Source organism: Macaca fascicularis, chromosome 6 (genome assembly GCF_037993035.2).
Source record: "Macaca fascicularis isolate 582-1 chromosome 6, T2T-MFA8v1.1".
In the NCBI taxonomy this organism is placed as follows: Eukaryota; Metazoa; Chordata; class Mammalia; order Primates; family Cercopithecidae; genus Macaca; species Macaca fascicularis.
The window spans coordinates 160,562,501-160,582,953 of record NC_088380.1 but is presented as its reverse complement, the minus strand read 5'-3'; the positions used below and the strand labels follow the sequence as shown (position 1 = coordinate 160,582,953).

The 20,453-nt window shown below is 43.6% G+C and overlaps 1 protein-coding gene across 9 annotated transcripts in view; it reads right to left on the bottom strand.

The window, feature by feature from the left end:
* Positions 1 to 3,236: 3,236 nt before the first annotated feature.
* Positions 3,237 to 20,453, bottom strand: part of GRIA1 (glutamate ionotropic receptor AMPA type subunit 1) — a 321,912-nt gene continuing 304,695 nt past the window's right edge. For all 9 annotated transcript variants that reach the window (XR_010587683.2, XM_073994634.1, XM_045394430.3 and 6 more), the window contains 2 exons: positions 14,612 to 14,746; positions 3,237 to 6,083 (listed from right to left, as the gene is read on the bottom strand). Coding sequence is in view for 8 of the 9 variants with exons in the window: in XM_045394430.3 (XP_045250365.2) it covers positions 5,883 to 6,083; positions 14,612 to 14,746 (336 nt within the window). In the remaining variant the exon portion in view is untranslated. The remainder of the gene's footprint in view (positions 6,084 to 14,611; positions 14,747 to 20,453) is intronic.

The window sequence follows — 20,453 nt, the reverse complement described above, 5'->3', positions numbered from 1 at the left end:
TGATGGGCAGTGCCTTCCAGTGGACTTTGTTAAAAATGCAGGTGGTGTGATCTGGTGTCTATAATGGAAACAGCCAAGTAGTTTTCCGGTTTGGAAAATAACTGACCGTGTTGAAGGCTGACTCATTTGACTAGGTTGTTTTTTTCTCCTTTCCTGAGGAGGGACCTCTGTGATGATTATCTTATCTCTAATGTCTTGTGTCTCTTCTTATCCCCAGCAGAATGTTATGTTATTACAAACACGCCTAAAGGGTAAAGGAGCATGTAGAGCTCAAGTTGGGGACTCTGTCTTTTCTTCCTCTGGTATCAGATAAATATAATGACATTTTGCTCTTTAGGACTATGGAGATTTGATATCTGGGGCTATCTTGCCCGGTCTAGGCTCTTACTCACTGGGACACCTGGATAGAGGAGATACTGTTCACAGGTGTAATACTGGCCTCTGGCTTTCACAAGAAACCCAGTTCCCTTGGCCCACAGACATTCGTACAACTCAGAATGTGCCCAGAGCAACAGGAAGGAGAAACCGCACTGAAAAAGTGACTGCCATCAGGTGACCTGGGCTCTGTGATTGGTCTGGCCACTAACAAATATTCCTAATATAGCACTTCATAATTTTCAAAGAAGTTTTCATGAATGCTTTCTTTGATCCCCAGGATGGCTGGATTGTAGTAGTTCTCAACCTTGGCTGCACATTGTAATCACTTGGGAGTTCAAAGCAAACAATAATAATTATTATTTAAAAAAACCTACGATGCCTGTGCTTCATTTCAGACCGACTAAATCTGGAGATATGTCTTGGACATTGGTGATTTTTTAAAACTTCCCTAGTTGATGCTAATGTGCAAGCAGGGTTGAGAATCATTGCCTTTGTCCCATTTCTTTGATGAGTAAAATAAGACTGAGGGCAGTACATTTTCTTGTCCAAGCTTGAAAGACAGAGCCAGGAGAAGCCAGGTATTGTAAACTCTAATCCACTGGCCTTCCCACCTTTTCTTCTTCTTCTTTTTTTTTGTTTCTGTTTTGAGATAGAATCTCACTCTGTTGCCCAGGCTGGAGTGCAGCAGTGCGATCTCAGCTCACTGCAACCTCCACCTCCCGGGTTCAAGCAATTCTCCTGCCTCAGCCTCCTGAGTAGCTAGGATTATAGGCATGTGCTACCATGCCTGGGTAATTTTTGTATTTTTTCAGTAGAAACAGGATTTCACCATGTTGACCAGGCTGGTCTTGAACTCCTGGTCTTAGGCGATCTGCACGCCTTGGCCTCCCAAAGTATGGGATTACAGGCATAAGCCACCACACCCAGCCAAGAACCTCACTTTTTTGGGACCTTTATCCCTATAGAAATTCTTTCTTAAATAGCATGTAAGCATTTGTTGTGGAACAAACTTGCTAATTTGTCTCTTATTCGAGGTAGGTTGATTTTTTGCTTTATTTCAGTGAAAGACATCCATGCCCGCTCCTGCAGGGCCTTGCTGGCTTCATCTCAGTGCCCATCAGGGTGTTATTGACCAGAGGAGCTGAAGAGTAGGGATATAAAAGATTCAAGAAAAAGTCTTGGTGATCGTGACTTCCTTCCTCCCTCTTCCCCTCTCCTGTACACACACAGGACATCAAGTTAATAGTGAACTCTAGGGATCTGGAATGGAAGAAAATCAGAGGATATGCATTTCAACGTTCACACCTGTAACATCTCTCTGACAGGGGGCGCTGTTCTAAGTCCAGTGTTAACCTAATTTTACTATGGAGTTACTTTGACCACTAGTTGAACCTAAATCCATTGCCCTTGTAATGACCAGAACTGATCCTGAACTTGTCCAAACAGAAAAAGTTATCTCCATTTTCCTCATGAAAGCTCTGGGGACCCTCTTGTAGGCTGGATCAACCATTGCTAATGGAACCTGGTTTTTAGTCCCCTCCCTTACCTGCTTGCTACTCCTGAGCCTAGATCCATTGTAAAGGGGCTATAAGTGGCACCCTTCCCTCCTCTTTTCTTTTTGCAATCCTGTCTAGATTAATGATCTCTCCATGCCCTAAGAGCATGGACTGGCTTTCCAAAAAGAGTATCTGGTATGGGTTTCACCATTCCATTTTCAGTTACTTTGGCATAATAGGTAGGTAGAGAACTCACTTGGTATTTCCTGGCCATAGTTCATCATGACCTGGTTAACAGTGAGGTGGGTAGTTAGGGTTGTAAAGGCTTGGATTTAGACAGACTTAGTTCAAATCCTGGTGCTGTCACTTACAGGTCTGTGAGCAAGTTATGTAATTTCTTTAAGTTTCAGATTCCTCATCTGAAAGGCCCTACTTTGAGGGCTTCTGTCATGATATAGAAGGTATGAAGTGTGCTTAACATAGTAAGTGCTCAATACATGGCAGCCTGTGCTATGATAGCCATTATGACCATTGTCCAAGCTATTTGACAGTAGGGCAACAGAAATCATTTTTCTCTGCAGTCAGCTGGTGTTAAGTGCTTTCTCACTCAGAGGTACCCTAGATGCTGCAAGGTGTATGCAAACAATGACTGTAGCTTCACACAAACCTGCCAGTTTCTCTTCTTTCTCCCAACCCTTTTCTATTGTAGTAGTTATTGTCCATGCTACTGTTTGAGCTTCTCTGTTCATTTATTTTAGACCTCTGGTCATTGTTAATATGCAGTGTTCCTTGGGAAAGAAAATACTTGAAGCTGTTCTTAATCATTGATATCTATGTATCAACAAATGTCAGATCCTTTACAGAAAGCCATTTTGCTTAAGGGGGAAAAAAAGCTTCTAGGCAAGAATGAAAGTTGTGGTGTCTGAGGACCAAAATTATCCTCTGGATAATCTAGACTTATAAGCATGGTCTAGATTTGGTTCTGGCTGTGACTTTGTGCACATCACAGCTATACCTCTCCAGTTTGGGGATGTCTGGGAGATGTTCCATGTGAACCATCCAGTTCCCTAGAGGTACTGTGATGGCTCCAAGTCAAGCTCTGGTTTTTATGCAATTGGAATTATGGCTCCTAGAAGCCAAATACCACCGTTTGCCTTTTGTTGTTGTTGTGGTTATCCTATTTGGATGAATAACTCACAATGTTCTAGTTCAGCTGAAATGACTCGAGAGCTGTTTGTGAGTTAGAAACAGTGGTCACAGTTAAAAACCTACTAGTCTTAGGCTCTGCAATAAGGAAATAATCTCTAGAGCCCCGGCTTCAGAAATGGCACAAAAATGGAATGGACAAATATGAAAAGTAGATAATGGATCCACAGTGATTTAATATTCGGTGATATTTTCATTTTATGCAAATACCAAAAGAAAAAAAACCTGGCTATTTGAAAGAAAAACAGGAACCAAAAAAATATTTAGTGTTTGATCAAGCAAGAATCCTTTCACACATCTGCCAAGAGAGTTAAAACAAATATAGATGTTAAATAAAAGGCCCAGGTACCAAAGAGCAAAATTTAATGAAAGCCAGAACTGTTAAGTATGGATTCCTGTTGAGAAAAATGTCAATCTCTTTCAGAGTTTCCCCAATGCTCTATTTTTAAGAAAAGTGTAGTAAAAATACATAATACAAGTTAACTTTTTTCTTGCTTTTGTTTTCCTTTCATTTCTCCATTGATGAAAAAGCATATTTCGCCAGAGTCTTGGATCCCCTCATAGCATAGACCCTCATTTCTAGCACAAACAAGTCTCTCTTTATCCGCTCATGTTACTGGTGGGCTCAGTAGCTGGAGAGGCGTCTTACCAGGCCAAAGGCAAAAAGTCTTTGAAGCATGTTGATGTTAAAGGGTTATTTCCAACTCTTCCAAGATGCAGACACCTTAATGGTGGGTCACTTCGGATTCTGCAGTGGTAGTCTGAAGGCTGAGAAAAATCTTGTGCGAGGGCAGGGGCTGAGGGACATCAGATGGCAGTAGTGAAAAGCAATCATCCATCTTGAGGGTCTGGTTTCATGAACCATGCCCACATTGACACGCGAGAGACTGAACAACAACATTTGAGTCGAAAAAGGGAAGAGTTTGATTTTGGAAGGATTCTTTGCTATGGCTGATGACAGGAGAGTGGAGAGATATAGAGATGTTGTGGGTCCACTGAGAGAATCCACAGAAAAGCCAGTCAAGCTGCACCTACCCCTAGATAGGCTCCAAAACCTTTAGCATGTCAATTGCTAATGATAACCCCTAGCAGAGAAAATTGGATAGAAGTAGGGGGTAAAGGAACAAGCCAGAGTACGGTTATCAGTAAAAGCTAATGACACATGGCACGCACTGAATCATGCACCTAGGAGAGTGACTGCTGGAGAGCTGGAAGCCAGTTGCACCAAGAATGAGAGTTGGGATCTCCAAGAAAGCTATATGTCAGGGATTCTCACTTCCAACCAAAGTTGCACTCAGCCTGGGCTTCTCTCTATAAACCCTGCCACTTCACTAATCTTGCTTTAGTTCAGCTTTGTAGCCCTAATCATAGGTATATTGGAATACAACGTTCTTACGCTGTCTTAGCTGGGGGAAGGTCAGCCTCCTTGGGTTAGAACCTGGGATCGAAGGTCTTAAGGTGCCCTAAATGTCATTATCAACTTAATCCATCTCCCTATACGTCTTCAATTATTTCCTGGGGTATCTCACTTTCTAAAGATGACAGAGCATTATCTGGCCACATGCTAAAACAACACTTTATATTAACATAAAAACCCAAGTTCTTTGCATGAGCATAAACTTCATATGTGTTTTCTCAAACCTAGGATAGGGCACACCATGGAAAGCTCTATTTTGTATGAAATTTTGATGAAGCTTCCTCTTCCAAAATTATTCTGTCACCTTTCTTTCACACTTAGCTTGCATAGCATTCCTCCCCATGTCAGAGGCTCCATAGAAGAAGAGAATCTACTCCACAATGGGTTCCTGCTTAGGTACCAGGCAAAGAAAAAGTGAGAATCGTGGGCAATATCTCCCCTGGCTGTTATCTCTTCCCAAAATTCTGCTTGGTTTAGGAGGCCAAGTGCCTTCAGCTACCAGACTGCCATTGAGCCTGAGCACACCAGAAGGACATACTTCTCAGGGCCGAGGTTGACTCTGAAGAAATATACCATACCACCTATGGCCTGTGAAATGGCTCTTCCACATTAAAGGAACTGTTTTTCTGAGCAGCAGTAACTTGAGAAGTCCTTCTCTGACTGCACATCTGCCCCTGCCCTCTCCACCACCCTCATCCTGAGTTGCTTTTCACCTGTGTTCTCCACTAAATCAGTGCTTAAGCAGTGCCCCACTTGGGGAAGGCAGCCCACTTCTCCAACAATGTCTGTCCCCACCAAAGGCTTGGGGCCAAGGAGTGGAGGGTAACATGGAAAGCCCCCATGGAGAATTAGTTTGAAGGTTGCTTTTTTCCCTCTTGCTTGTAAAGTGGAACAAATATTGAATCTCCAATCTGAAAACTGAAGAGGGATAGGTAGGGAGTTGGGGATAAGAAGTAAGGAGAAGGAAAGGGCCTAACAGAACCTGCAAACCATGGATATTAGTAAGAAAAAAAATTGCACACACTAAGACACACTAACAACTGAATTAAAATAAAACAGTGCAGTTTCCTCATTAGTGTTCCAGTGACTCTACTGTCAGAGACACAGGATTCATTAGACAGGGTTACTCTCCCCTTATTGCAGTACAGTGTTATTTTTTCATCCTCACTTAGCAAACAGAAAAGGGTGAAAGAACATCAAAAAAAGGAAAGGGACAGAAAAATGGTTTTTCAATTCTTCAGGAAAACCTGTTGAATCATCCTTCTTGTGGTCGCAGTGGTTGGTGGTGGTTTCGTTTCATTTTGTTGTTGTTTTTGGCACTGAAGGGTTTGGGATGGGGCTGGGGAGCCCGAGCCTGCTCCCCAAGGGGTCTCCATCTGCTCCAGTTACAATCCTGTGGCTCCCAAGGGCATCCCTGAACTGTGGCTCATGCAAGGAATCGATTGCATGGACTTGGGGAAGTCATGGCTGACCACCCGACCATTCTCTCCACTGCCGCCGCTGCTGGCTCCTGCCCCACTGTTGCGGGGGAGGGTCGATGTCCGTATGGCTTCATTGATGGATTGCTGTGGGATCAAACAAAAACCCTTTTCAGGAGGACCGGGGGTTCTTCCCCGGGTCCTTGGCAATGACAGGCAATGGGAATGAATCAAGACCGGACTTCAAATATAACTCCAACTCTGCTTCCCCATCCACCCCCTCTTCTATTCTACAATGCTAATTCTGACTTCCCAGGAATTCAGAAAACTATCACTTGGCTCTGGACATGTCTGATCCCCTCTTTAGCCTCAAGTTCAATGTTCAGTAAGGTGTGTTAGATTGGGTAAGACAGAAGATCCTTTCTTATTCTTACATTCTGTGATTTCTAAAGGTGGAATATTTCCTTGGTATTATTGATTAATGTGTGATGTAGCAACACAACTAAGTGGAAAACCTTCTGGGAATGGGGTTTGGAAACCTGGATTCTAGTTCTGGTTATGACATCAACTAGTCATGTGACTGTACATATCTCCTTAGTATTCTAGAATTTTTAAACCTCCATGTCTATACCATATGATTATCTATGCACCTACACACTGTTATTAGCAAGAATGGTGCTACCACATGAAAAATGCCTTGAAATGTTAAAATAAATTGAGAGTGTGATATTGTTGGGTTAAAATGGAAAACTACCTCTGATTTACTTCAGAAAAAATTCTAGCCTACCTCTATAGCAGCATGTGTTAAGGGAATGTAGGACTCGTTTGAATAATACAATATGCAAAATGTAATTGGAAAGGAACATGTGCTAAAGAAAATGAGAATGCATTCCAAACATTATCATCTGTGCATCAACTGCTTCCCATCAGCATGTAGACCCTGTACTTCCAGACTGACATATCAGATCAGTGCCACTAAGTTTGTGACTTCTAGAATGTCGGAATTCTAGGTCTGAAAAGGACTCCAAGGATCACCCCGGAATCAGATGAGTTAAGTGGGATATTCAAGACCACAAAGTAGGTCTAGAACCATATCCTCTTAGACAAGAGGAAGTGTTCTGTTCAGAGTTCCTTTGGAGAAAGACCATTGATGGTAGGAAATCCAGACCCTTATCTTTTACTGTCCATCTCAAACTTTCCATTAATAAACAATCACAGAATTTTTGAGGTGGGGTTTGGTTTCTTGGTGGGAATCAGTATAAAGGAGACTTGTCAGTGGGACCAACCCTACCTCTTCTTCAGGGCACATTCTGTTCTCACCGTCTTCTTGAAGCCTTCCTAGACTACACCAGCCTGCTGTAAGTGCTGTCCTCTCTCATCTTGTACTCATGCGGTATACATTCTTTTGTAATGGTTCTGCCTCCAGTGTATAAGTTTTGTCTTCCGTAAGAGAGCTTTCTGGAGGAGGGCAAGGGCCATGTCTTCTCAATCCTCAGCTATCCCACAGAGTATCCAGTAAGCAATTAGATGCATAATAGATGCTTTTGAATTTGTCTAAGAAGCACCAGCCACCTAGGATCCGTCTCAAAAAGTCTATGACTTTCTCTCTTACATATTGGCATGATTCTAGTGACCAGAGAAATCAGTCAACCTTCTGTGGCCAGACAGAGATAAACAGGGCAGTTTTGACCCATTTTTTCCCCCTGCTATCCTTGTATTACTGGCAGTTCTGACAATGTTTTAAAATGTTCTTTTTAAAATCCATGATTCAGACAGATTTGCCCCATATGATGTACCACCCACACTGGTTCTGTCTCCTCCTCAAACCCATGACTTGATTTATTTACATTCTCCCTTGGCTGTCTTCCATTGAAGAGAAAGTGTGACCTGGATTGCATTCTTCTAAGTCAAAGGCCAAATAAATACTACCTTGAAGCTACACCAGGGAAATGTAAAATGAAAATATGATAAATTAACAGTTACTTATCCTCATCTAAAAATTATTGAAGAGAAAATAACATTTTATTTTTATCTGTGGGAAATATGGAAACTTCTATAGATTAGCTTGGAATGCCTATCATTCATGTTTTTCCTCTGCCACACCCCTTTAATTAAGGAAAAAAACCCACTAAAGTTTACATAGATCACCTTGGTCTTTGTTCCTCATAAGGCTCACATATTTTCATAATATTCCATTGAAGTTGTTGGTACTTCATGAATTTGTCTTAAAAGACAAGATTGATAACCTAGTCAACATTGGCGCTTGCCGAAGTCTGAGACAATTTAGCCAGGCATGTAACTAAAAATCTCGAAGGTCACATCATTAGAGTTGGTATTCAAGGAAGCTGAGCACTTCTCAAAGGTCAATGACTCCATACCCTTATCATGGGTGGTTACTGCTTTCTTACTGGCTTCTTTTCAAATACATTTATGAAAGTCAGGAGAAATGATAAATGGAGTTCAAACTTTGCAGTGGAAAGCAATGCTTAATGTCAACTACATCACTAGTTCTGAAACTTGGTTGCACATTGGAACCATCCAGGGAGTTTTGGGGAAAAATCCCCGACACCTGAATCTTACCCTAGAGATGCTGGTGTGGTGTACAGCCTGGACATCTGGAGTTTTAAAAGCTCCCCAGATGATTCTAAAATGCAAGCAAAGTTGAACCACATGATCTAATTTGTCCCTTTTACTTTACAGAGAACCTGATGACAATGACTGACTTGTTTAAGGTAACAGTTATATGTGACCTAGTGATAAGGTGAATGACCTTCTAAATGTGATTCTTTCTGCTCCCGCCTGCCCCCCTGTCGTGGCTAAGCTGTCATAAACTGCTGTCATTTCTCCCCTAGCCTTTGGGAATGTGGCTTTCCCTTATCCCTCCTTGACATGCCAGCCATTCTTAAAGTTCATCCTTGAGGGTGGTGGTGGTGTTTTTGGAACTGATATTCAGAGACAAAGGGATGAGTAAAAAAATCCAACTTGAAGACCCCTAAATTGACCCTTCAGAACCTCATTTCCCTAACAGTGATTGCATCCTAACTTCTCAGCCACTTGCTTTTCTAAGAAGAGTGTGCTCAGCCTCTGCACATCATAGAATATCCTAATCAAAGCTTAAACTTCAGTAATGTCCTTGCTCAGGCATGCGTGCAAAGCACCAGTGACCACCTGCTGTGGAGGATGCTCCCCTTGAGTTATCAAGTCTCTCAGCTGTTCATTAATTCCAGGAAAATGTGCAAGCCCTCAATTGCCGTAGCTTAAACATGCCCCATGTTAGCACAGCCATATATAATCTTGAAAGGTCAGCATCTCTCGTGGGGGTGAGAGAGGCTGGGGATTATTTTCCTTTGGGAGTGAGGTGGTGAATAATACTTTGCTGCCCTTAATATCAGCTAAGGATGCAGGTGCCAGTCTGCCCAGGCAGAGAGGAGGGGCAGAGGACCTGAGATTTTATTCAATTTGCAATGTATCTTAGGTTATGTATTTTCTGCTACTACATGACAATTTAAATTAGACCGAAATATTGTGAGCTGCCTGAAGTCCCTCTCTGAGTCTCCTACTCTCACATACCACCCTTTTCCCTCAGTCTTTCTGTGTTCCAGTCTCCTTGGCCTTCTTCCCCTTTCTGGGCAAGAGTTCACATCTTTGGGTCTCTGACACTTGTGTATCACCGGCAATTCTTTTTTCCCGGTTAATTCTTTTCATGCTTTGAGTCTGTTAAATATCACTTTCTCAGGGAAGCTGCTCTGACTGCCCCATTCTTTTATCAGGACTGGCCTCTGCTCTATACTTGACAGCACTGGGCATTTTTTTCACTAACACTCATTGAACATGTAAGTGTTTGCTTATGTGCTGTCTTCCCTATCAAACTCTCAGCTTCTTGAGAAAAGAAGCTGTGTCTGTTTTGTTCTTGACCTAATCGCCAGCGCCGAGTCTTGCCCAGCATGCGGTGGTGCTCAGTGTGTCTTTGTGGAAGGAATACCTGTAGGGTGCCTTCCCACTATCTCTGTGACACTTGTCCTGCTCATCACATGTCAAAGGGGAAAGAGACTCATCAACACCCAGCAAGGGTTTAAATACTACAGTCAGTCAGATGAGGGGAACTGAATGGTAGAGCTACATTTTATTTGTCTTTGTGAGCAGCACTGTGGCTGGGACTGGAAGAGCACAGAATAGGTGCTCAAAAATGATCTGCTGCCATGTGGTTGAAGCAGGACAGAGAGATTTAGGAAAAGTGGCTTGGCTGATACCAAAAGCCCGGGCTTTGTGGAGACCATGTTGGAGGTCTAATTCCTGGTTTTTCAGTTCCTTGCTTGTGTGACCTAGCCAGGAAAAGTTACTTAGTTTCTTTGAACCTTTATTTCATCTGTAGGATTATAAGAACAACCTATTACATGGTTAATGAAAATGTGTAGAAATCACTTTGAACATAAAAGTTACTGAAAAATCATCTTTCCTTCTTCTCTTCCTTTCGTCTCTCTCTCTCTCTCTCTCCCGCCCTTCTTTCTCCTTTCTGCCCCCCTTCCTCTTGTTCTTTCATCCACGAAGAGTGACGAAGATGTTTTTAAGCACGTTTGAGACACATGAGAGGATAGCCCTGAACGAGTTTAGGGTCTTAAGGCCTTAAGAGTGGGCCAAGGGTGGGGCGTGGTGGCTCACAATTGTGGTCCCAACACTTTGGGAAGCCAAGGCGGTGGATCACGAGGTCAGGAGATCAAGACCATCATGGCTAACATGGTGAAACCCCTTTTTTAGTAAAAATACAAAAAATTAGCCAGGTGTGGTAGCACACACCTGTAATCCCAGCTACTGGGGAGGCTGAGCTAGGAGAATCACTTGAACCCGGGAGGTGGAGGTTGCAGCGAGCCAAGATTGCACCACTGAACTCCAGCCTGGACAACAGAGTGAGACTCTGTCTCAAAAAAAAAAAAAAAAAAAAAAAAAAAGTGGGCCAAGTACTGTGATAATGGAAATGAATGAGAGGGAAAGCTCTCATCAAATGCCCTTGGCATCATCAATTTGGGTCTCTCTGTAAGGTTGGGGACTCTACTTCTGAAAAAAACTAATTGCTTTTGGAGAAGGCTAAGCACAGAATAATAAAGAGAACTGCAAAGCTGAAAAGTCTGAGAGGCAAGTTGAATGCATTTGTCTTATCTCTTTGGATAAGAGAGGAGTTGATGGAGCGTCAACAATTAAGGGCTGGGTTGATTAATAAAGAAAGTATCTTTTCTGCAGTTGGAAGATGGAAAATTCTATTAGGAGCCTCAGTGAGTCGGGTGAAAGTCACGCCAATCAATGGAATTAATTCTAGAAGATTGTGGCAGAAGACATTGTATTAATGATTCCAAGAGACCCTGATGTTGGCTTCTGAAAAATTTAACATCTTCATTGTAAAGGAAAGGATGAGAATGTCCCCAAGAAGCTATGCCATGACTCAGTGGGCTCTTTGAAAGATTCTCATTTTAATCTAAATAGTGTGACTTCAGTGAAGGTCAACATGGTCCCTGTTTTAAGAGGATCCCAGACTTTAGCCACTCTGGTACCACTACCTGCCACTGGTTATGGTTACTGGGATTCATTGTAATCCAGAGAAAGGGCTGGATATCCAGGAGCTTTCCTGCTTGGTGGATGACTGGTCTCATCACAGTTCATGAGCACAAACATGGGGCCAAAACTGACCCTTGGATGAAATTGTTTGTAATTCCTAGACTGTGTGGTTTTGATGGCAATACTTGCTTTAACTAAGAGCAGCTCCCTCCCATGCTCCGCCTCATCCTTTAAGAGATTTTCTCCTTTGGATACAATTATGCATTAATTTTACTAATACTTACCCTCAGTGTGTGGGATGTCCAGAAAAATCAGACACAACTTAAGGAACTCACAATCTATACAGCTTAAGAACCCTAGCTCATGTAAACAGGGACAATAAAAGGAAAGTTTTAAGGAGGATGTATCTGGCCACTAGTAACAACTATTATTTGAAATACTAGTTATCATTGTCGTTATTATTTACTGAAGGCTTACTGTGGCCCAGGAATTTTGCCAAGCTCTTTATATCCATTATTTAATGCAATCTTTATAACAATTGTATGAGGTATGTACTACCACTGCCTCCATTTTATAGAAAATGAGGATCAGAGGCCGGGTGCAGTGGCTCACGCCTGTAATCCCAGCACTTTGGGAGACCAAGGTGGGTGGATTATCTGAGGTCAGGAATTTGAGACCAGCCTGGCCAACATGGTGAAACCCCGTCTCTACTAAAAATACAAAAATTCGCCGGGCATGGTGACACATGCCTGTAATCCCAGCTACTCAGGAGGTTGAGGCAGGAGAATTGCTTGAGCCTGGGAGGTGGAGGTTGCAGCGAGCCAAGATCATGCCACTACACTCCAGCCTGGCCAACAGAGTGAGACTCCGTCTCAAAAAAAAAAAAAAAAAAAAAAAAAAAAAAAAAAAAGAAGAAGGAAAATGAGGATCAGAGAGTTACTAAAACCTGTGTAAGATGACACAGTTAACAGATGGAGCAGACAGAATTTATGCCCAGACATTCATTCTCCAGAGCTTCTACTCTAGATGATGATGCTGTACTGTGTCTTAGACAAGCAGTGAGGAAAAAGGAACTCCTATAATCTGTACTGGGCCAACTCTGGGCCTCTGGTTTGAGTCATGGTCTATTGTGAAGGTTTTGAGGGATGGTACAGGTTGTAGCTCCCCTAGTTCTTGTCCTGTTCCCCTTTTTTGCCCCTGGAGTAACCCTTCCTCATTTTGGAGGGTAAGGTAGGAGAGTCTTTAGTCCTATGTTTTGAATGGAATGGTCAAAGAGCTTTGAGTAGGTTCTAGGAGTTCTTGTTTGTTCAGCCAAGCTCCTTGGAGGCCTACACTGGGTTTAGAGTCTGAAGCCCATGCCTTTGTAGTTCTTGTCATTTGAGAGGACCTGAGAGGGACCTGGAGATGGATGAGCTGGTCAAGAGAAGGACTGGGGTGTTCCTAGGTCCCTGGTGAAATGTCATTGAATTTCCATTCCTTAATTGTTCCTTGTTGTGTCTTGGAGAAGTTGCCTTTTAAATGGACTCTATGAAACAGAAGACAGGGTGAGGGATTGACCCATAAAAAGGCACATGAGTGGGAACATGAGGTGGGGGCGAAGGTATGGAGTATGTGAGGAGAGCAGATTGCTAGGATGTGAGTGGGGTAGGTAGGCTGACAGGGAAATGCTGAATACCAGGACAGAAGGCCCCTAGCTCCTCATGCACAGAACTAAATAGAGAATTTCTAAACAGAAGGAGCAAATGCCCAGAGATGTCTTCTCCAAGGGCGACCCCAGAGGTATGTGTAGGATTGAGGGTCCAAGGCAGGGAGACGTTGGGCAGGAGGCTATGTTTGGATCCAAAAGTGGGCTTACTGAGCTTGGAGCCAAATGTCTGTTGAAAAGTGGGCTTCTTAGGGTACATTCTCATAAGGCAAATTCTACCAAGGGATCTTGTTAGTCTTGTCAAATCAAGATAACAGTATAGGTCAACATATCACCATGGGTACATTGCCCAGAGGGACTGCACTTCTCTTCTCTTCTCTATCTAGATCCCACCTGTCCTTCTTAATATTGGCATCTTCCTGGAAGCCTTCTTCAATCTTTCTTCTCTAAATTCCTATAGGCCTTCCTATCTATGCCATAGCTTGCCTCACTGAGTAATTATATTGTGCCCATTCTTTGTGGAAGGTGAAAGGTGCTGAAGATCATAGAATGCACCTCCCTCCTCTCTGAGTCCTCATGATGCCTTGCTCATGGTATTGTTCACATGATTAACTTCCATAAATAATTTCTTACTGAAGCTAAATGTTGAGGGGCTTTGAAGATCATTTAATCCAAACTCCTTTTTGATGCTTGAATCCATATCCTTGTCAAGAGTTATTCATCCTCTACTTGTATACCTTCAGTGATGTTGAAACTTGCTACTTTTTGGGATAGTCTAGCCTTTCTTTAGACAGCTCTTTCAGAAGAGTAAATTTAGTGTATCGTGTTAACATTTATCCTCTATCACCTTTAGTCATCTGTTCTTGTTGTATACTTTGGGACTCCATAGAACTAGCCTGTTTTCTTTTTCCACTTGGAAAGTATTGGTATTTTACAGACTACTCTTAAATCCTACACAATTCTCTTCTCCAGTTCCCTTTAGCTACATTTGATGTGGTTTGGGGTCATCTCACTAATCTGCTTACCTTTCTCTGCACATGGTCCTCTTTGTCAATGTCTATCTCTTAGAGTGGAGCCTAAGACAAGACCCAATTCACCAGGGTATGACAAGGTCAGCACAGAGTAGAGGGTAGACATCCTTTCCTCTCTTTTGCAGCCACACTTCTGTTGCAACTTCAGAGAGAATGAGCCTTGGTAGCCATCACTCTTGCCTCTCGCTGTGCTGCCTGTCCATGTAAACTGCTAACTTTCAATGTCACTGACCCCTCTCTGGCAAATGCAGTTGTTTTCTTGGACCTTGTGTCTGGCCCGACACACCCCATCTTCCTTCCTTTCTCACGGCTGCCTTTGTCCCTGTCACCTTCCTCCTAACAGCTTCCTGCTTCCTGTCTTGTGCTGACCTCAACCACCTGTCATTCCCCACCCTTTCTAGAAAAGGGACTCCCAGGAAACCCAGCTGCATCACAGAACAGGTTAGGAAAAAGGCCCGGGAAGACGATGCCACCTTCATCCGCTTGGATTCACTACGGGATTTGTAGCAGAACTCGATTAAGGCAACCAGCATGGCTAGTCCAAGTCCTCCGATCAGGATGTAGAACACTCCCGCCACATTGCTGAGGCTCAGAGCGCTTGTCTTGTCCTAAGAAGAGGAGGAGGGAAAGGAAGGGGAGGGGGAAGAATAAAGTGAGTCAAGAGACTAAGGACCATCCAAGCAGCAGCATATTTACACACATACACTCAACCCCACACCCTCTTTAACATTTGCAAAGGCTGGATAGGCTATTTATTCATTGACCAAGTGTTAAACATTCCCCAGGAAAAAAGTGTGTGTCTATGTGTATTTATAAATTTTCCAAGCCTCCCTGATTATGTTGAATTTGTAATTACAATTCCCCACTCCTCAATGCCTTTTCTAGGGTGAGAGACATCACAAGAAATTTAGGGCAGCTTCTACCAAAATTTGCACCTTTGAGCTTACCCCATTCTTTCAGAAAACCATGTCCCTTCCTTTTCAGCTTGATTCCTGCCTCCCCCCACCGCATTTTCTCTGTTGCTTGGTAACGCATTGGCCTTGCTCATTGTTTATGTCTGTGAGCATTTTTCTGAGAGTTGGTACTTACAATGAACTTTCCCCTAGATGTGCATTTGATTTCAATTTAATAAGACAGTTATTGTATGTATAATAAAGACCAACTGATATATATGTTAACTTACTGCTCTGAGTGCCGATTTAGGGGGAAGAAAAACTAGGGGGCTTAGAATAGTAAAAAGGCACTGAGAGAAAAATGGCTCTTTTAAATCTTAATAATTATGCTTAATTGACACCATTTTTCCTGTTGGAGGTGCTTGCTAAAAACACTGGAGGCAGACCCAGGTGGCTGAATTTAGAAATCTCTGTTGCCTGCGATAAAAGATCTTACACTGGTTTGGGAAGAGCAGGGTCATGAAAAGAGTGCTTCATTCCTAGGAGTCTGAAGACAAGTACTCATGTCTAGTAGGAGGTGGCCAGAGCTCACCCTGTGGAGCCAGAAGAAGGCCACTGGTCTGCTGAGATCATCCCTGAGTTCTGTCACCTCCAGTGGGGTTCAAAAGTGAAAGTCTGAGGGACAACACTTTCCCAAGTGGTGAGAACAATCAAACACAACTGATGGTCATGGTGAGAGGTAATGACGCAGGAAGCAGGGCGAGTTGCTCAGTCAAACTCTTGACACAGGCAGAGGAACATTTTTAACTTTTAGAATACTCATTCCTAGATGTCATGGCAGCTCTTACACCTTTGTTTATATTGTTTGTTCATGTACAATAAATGTCTCATTGAATTAAAATGAAATGCATGCCTCAGTTGGCACAGGTACACACCATCGTTGGCTAGTTGGTGGCACTGGATAGGATATGGCCTTTATACCTCTCCATGTGTTCCTTTTCAGGTGGGGATGTAGGTGTGCCATGCAAGGGGTGGCCTGTGTTGCCCTAGAGACTTCGACTGACATTTGCCTATTAGAATCTGGGCATATGGAAAGGAATCGCTTATTGACCAATAAGTCAGTGACCTCTGCCCTGGTTCTAGTTGGTGCATTGTACAGGATTCAGCAGGACTGAGCTTGGGGACTGTAGCTGGCAAATAGCAGCATCCCTTCCCTTCCAGTAGCAGCTTTGGCCAGCAGAGCTGTAGGATTATCTGAAGCATGCCCCCTTGGTGGCTTCCTGTATCGCTAAAGCAGATGGCTCTTGAATATAGGTTACACTTGGCAAGGCACAGCCTGGCTTTGGAAGCAGTAGAAATGATTATTCAAAGGACTCAAAGGGGCAAAATTTCTCTAGCTCTGCTGTAATGACCTGATAAGGGTAATGTGCAAAAAAATGAGTTCAGTGCTTGGTTCAAGAGTTGGCTGAACAAGTAAATTCCCACTTCACATGATTTTTAGAACACTCAAAATGTCTCCCTGTTTGCTGTTCAGAAGTCATGTATTTCTTCCTCTGGAGAGTAATGCTTTAGAGTCCTTGGGGGACTTACAGTTCACAGAAGTTCCTATAAAACTCTTCTGTTAAACAGGGGTAAGGGTGGGGTTAGGAGGCATGTATTATCCGCTCAAACCTTAGTAAAGAATGGTGGACAGTGGAGCTCAGAAGGAGTAGGTACAAGGACAGGCCTGAGGGCAGGTGGAAAACAAGAAAGCTGGAGGCTGCTGACTTCATGAGCTGATCAGTGTTTCCATACCCAAAGCACACCTTGCCCCTTTGGTCACCAAGCTGCTTTCTTCTTGAGGTTTACCTGGTTGTGGATGGCCTCCAAGGACAAGGGAGTGATGGGCATCTTTTTCTGTTATTATCTTCAAAAGACCCTAAGAGGGTATCTGCCTCCCTGACTTACAAGGAGGAGCATTCACTTCCAGTATATCTAGGAAGGAAGTGGGGTGAGATCTTCATATGGATGTGGGGTGGAAAGGCATGTTCTATATAAGCAAAGAAGGAGGGTCTAATGACTGATTATGTCTGGAGGTGAAGAGCATCCTTCACTTTAGAAGAAGGTCTCTGGCCCAGGGAGATGGCAATGTGTGTGACGGGGGATACATCCTTTACAAAGAGGACAGCTAGATGGTATAGGAACTGCCACCTTTTGCAGGATGCACAATGTCATTTATCGCTATTTATGCTGACACAGCTCTGTAGTAGAGGAATCAGGAAAGACCTCTGGAATCAAGGGAGAACCTGGGCCCAATTGCCACCAATATCACAGGTAACACAACCACCTAAATTCAGATTTATTTAATAGGATGTGGGATGAAGGACTGGTGTTGGTGTAGTCTTAGTCCACATAGCTGAGGAGTTTCCATTTACACAAGATGTTCTGATTCCCCTTAAGCTTGTCATTAGCTTTTTGATAAGATCTTTCTAAGGAGGCCTGAGGCCATGGTCTTCTGTTTAGTTGCCTTTACTGACTTTCTTTGTCTCACACTGTGGGAATAAAATGGGACATCCTGGGGCAGGGACAAAAATCCCTTTTATTTGAGGACCACAGCTCTGGTTCCTCTGTTCCACAGCATCCATAAAAGAGGCAGCTTCCTCATGGATCTGCGTACAAACAGCTACTCACATTTCACAGCAACACACTTCCTAGCTGTGATCAGGGACAGGGGAGAGATGGAGTTTAAGTCTTCTGAGCACCCCTCAGGGCACCCCGTTCTCCTATTCCATAGCAGCTGCACACCCCAAAAGCTAGGCAGCTTGTCAGTGGGGGTGGAAAAGTCACAACTCATCTCCCGCCAGGAGTGGGGAAAGAGAGTGACAGTACCAAGAAGAGTGACAGGTGAAAAGAAAAATAAAACTCTTGTCTTGCAGAATCGCTGGGCTTGTTGCTATGGTGATGAATGGTGACGAGTGGTGATGAGACCCCCCCACTCATCTGTTCTCCTTAACCTGTTGTCTTGATTTGCTGTCTCCCTCATATAGAAAGGAGATTTCACCCCCATATTTCTCCTTGTTCTTCCCACATATTGGGGGACTGTCTCAGTCTCCCTCTGTGCTTCTGAGTCAACGTCCCTTCCAAGAATGTAGGACTGATCCATGAGGAGGTCTGAGCTAGGCCTAAGGCAGAGAGACTCGAAGCTTTCTTTATGGAATAAGCAGAAAGCTCTAGGGAGAAGCCCAGGCTTTTGGTTGTCAGACCAGTCCCTTCCACTGAGACTGGTGCTGCCTGCCATCAAGACCTGCTAACTCTGGACCAAGCTTCAGTTTATCCAAATGCTTCCATTCCTTCTTATCTTCTTGGAGAAAGTTTAAACTCGTACAAAGCAAAAGTACAGTTTTCTTCTCTCTATATCCTACCGAAATTCCATACAATTTTCTGTTATGCTTACATCTGGATTTTTAGGGGCAGCCTACATGCCCTCCACATGCTGAATCTGTAATCTGACTTAGCCTTTTGGGGCCACAAAGCAAGGTCCACCCATTAGCCTTTCTGCTACAGTAGGCTTTCTCTTGGGCTTTTTCAAAACTGTATTTTTGGCTTAAGGACCATTTCCCTGAGCAGTTGACTATTTCCTGGGAGTGAAGGCTGAGTGGTTGGCTAGGTTCACTCATTAGCTAAGACCAAAGTGAGAAAATTATGGGGAGGTGGATTTGGTTCAACTAAAGGAGGAGCTTTTAAACAAACAGAGCTGTCCAAAGGTGGAATGCACTGCCATAGGAAGTGGTGAGTTCCTCAAACATGAACACATTCAGGAAGATGATGACGAGGTCATCTAAGGAATTCAAGCACTGAACACAGAACTGGACCAAATGACCTTTGACACTTGTCCCCACTCCCAAAACATTTGAGGCACCTAAGAAGTTTCTAGAGGGTCTGGGATTATGCCTTTTAAAAATTCTCCCTAGAGACTAATACCTTTAGGGAATGCATAAAAGGAGCTCATGTTAATTGGTAACGTCTGCTGTTCCATTTCCAATCTAGGCCAGTTCCCTAGCCTGCATATTTTCCCCAAGAGCAACACAGGATGGGAATTGGCCCATTGTTCTAATAATTGGCAAGGCAAATAATCTGAAAGTGATGGTTGTGGGGGTGGCTCTTCTCAGCAGTGTGTGCTCAGGGACCGGCTGCTGTACAATGCACCGCAGAACATCCTGACTCAAAACAAAATTGCATTAAGGAGATGACGTGTCTTGTGGAGGGGAACCCAAGGACTGGCTAAGGCTGAGGCCTCTTCAAAAGCGGGAGGTATTTTTCATAACAGAAGCATCAGTCTGAGGGTAACATGGGTGTGTCCACAGAAAACCTTCACTCTGAGTTGAATATGTGCTTGGACTATGCGTTGGTGAGTAGGGGTCTTGTATGTTGGGAAATTGTCCCCAGAGGTGTTTCTGGCTCAAGGCCCAGAAGAGAGTTTTAAAAGAAACACTTTTGTTTTTGTCTAGTCCCTTCCTCTAGGGCAGTGATGGGAAATTTAAGGATGTGTGGCTTTGGGACTTTGGACAGGATCCAGGGTGTTCTGACATTCAATTTCTGATATGGATAACTGCTGTATGTTGGACATATTATCTTGGACCACACATAACTCCCAGAAGATTCACGTAGAAGTCACTGGTTCTCTCCAGGCTGTTGCCTACTGTGCCTCATAGAAATTGGGAACCCTGACCCTGAGCAGGAATATAGCTGGAGCCCAAAGTCTCTATGGCATGGGGGCAATGGAATGACTTCTGCATCTCTTGGTCTCAAGGGCTTTCTTTCTCCACTCACATCCCTCTGACATTGCCCTCCTGGGGTGTCTTTAGTGCAGGAACATTCAGTGGGAAGGGGAGGGAGCAAGTGGAGTAGAGCATCATTGTGTGAATTCCCGGGTCCTTCCAGGTGGCCAATGCTCTTTACCTGTGAGAAGGGCAGGGATGGGGCTTGTACACAGTGTGTTTTCAGTCCTTTCGCCTTACAGGCCTTGCTGACAGTAGGGGCAAGAAAGTGAGTACATCCAGAATGGATGGACTTACCCTGCTGATGGTGAAACAATGTGGCATTATATTATAAAACAAGGCAGGGCGGGGGTGGGGGCAGGAAATCGAAGCTGAATTCATGCCCAGCTTTGTCACTGAGTCACTGGGCAATCTTGGGCGAGTCACACAGTGAGTGTTGCCCACCTCTGGATGGTATGGGAGATAGTGTTAGATGATACACTGAACTAAATGACATTGACTACAAAGTGATGATGTCATTCTCTTTTCAATTCTCTTTTAATCTTTCTGAGTAAGGCCAACAAGAACGTCTCAGTTTGGTTCTGATCATCTTTAACACTGATCACTTGCTCCTCTCCCTTTTTAAGAAGCAGCAGGCCTCAGTTGTAATGGAGACTGTAATTTAA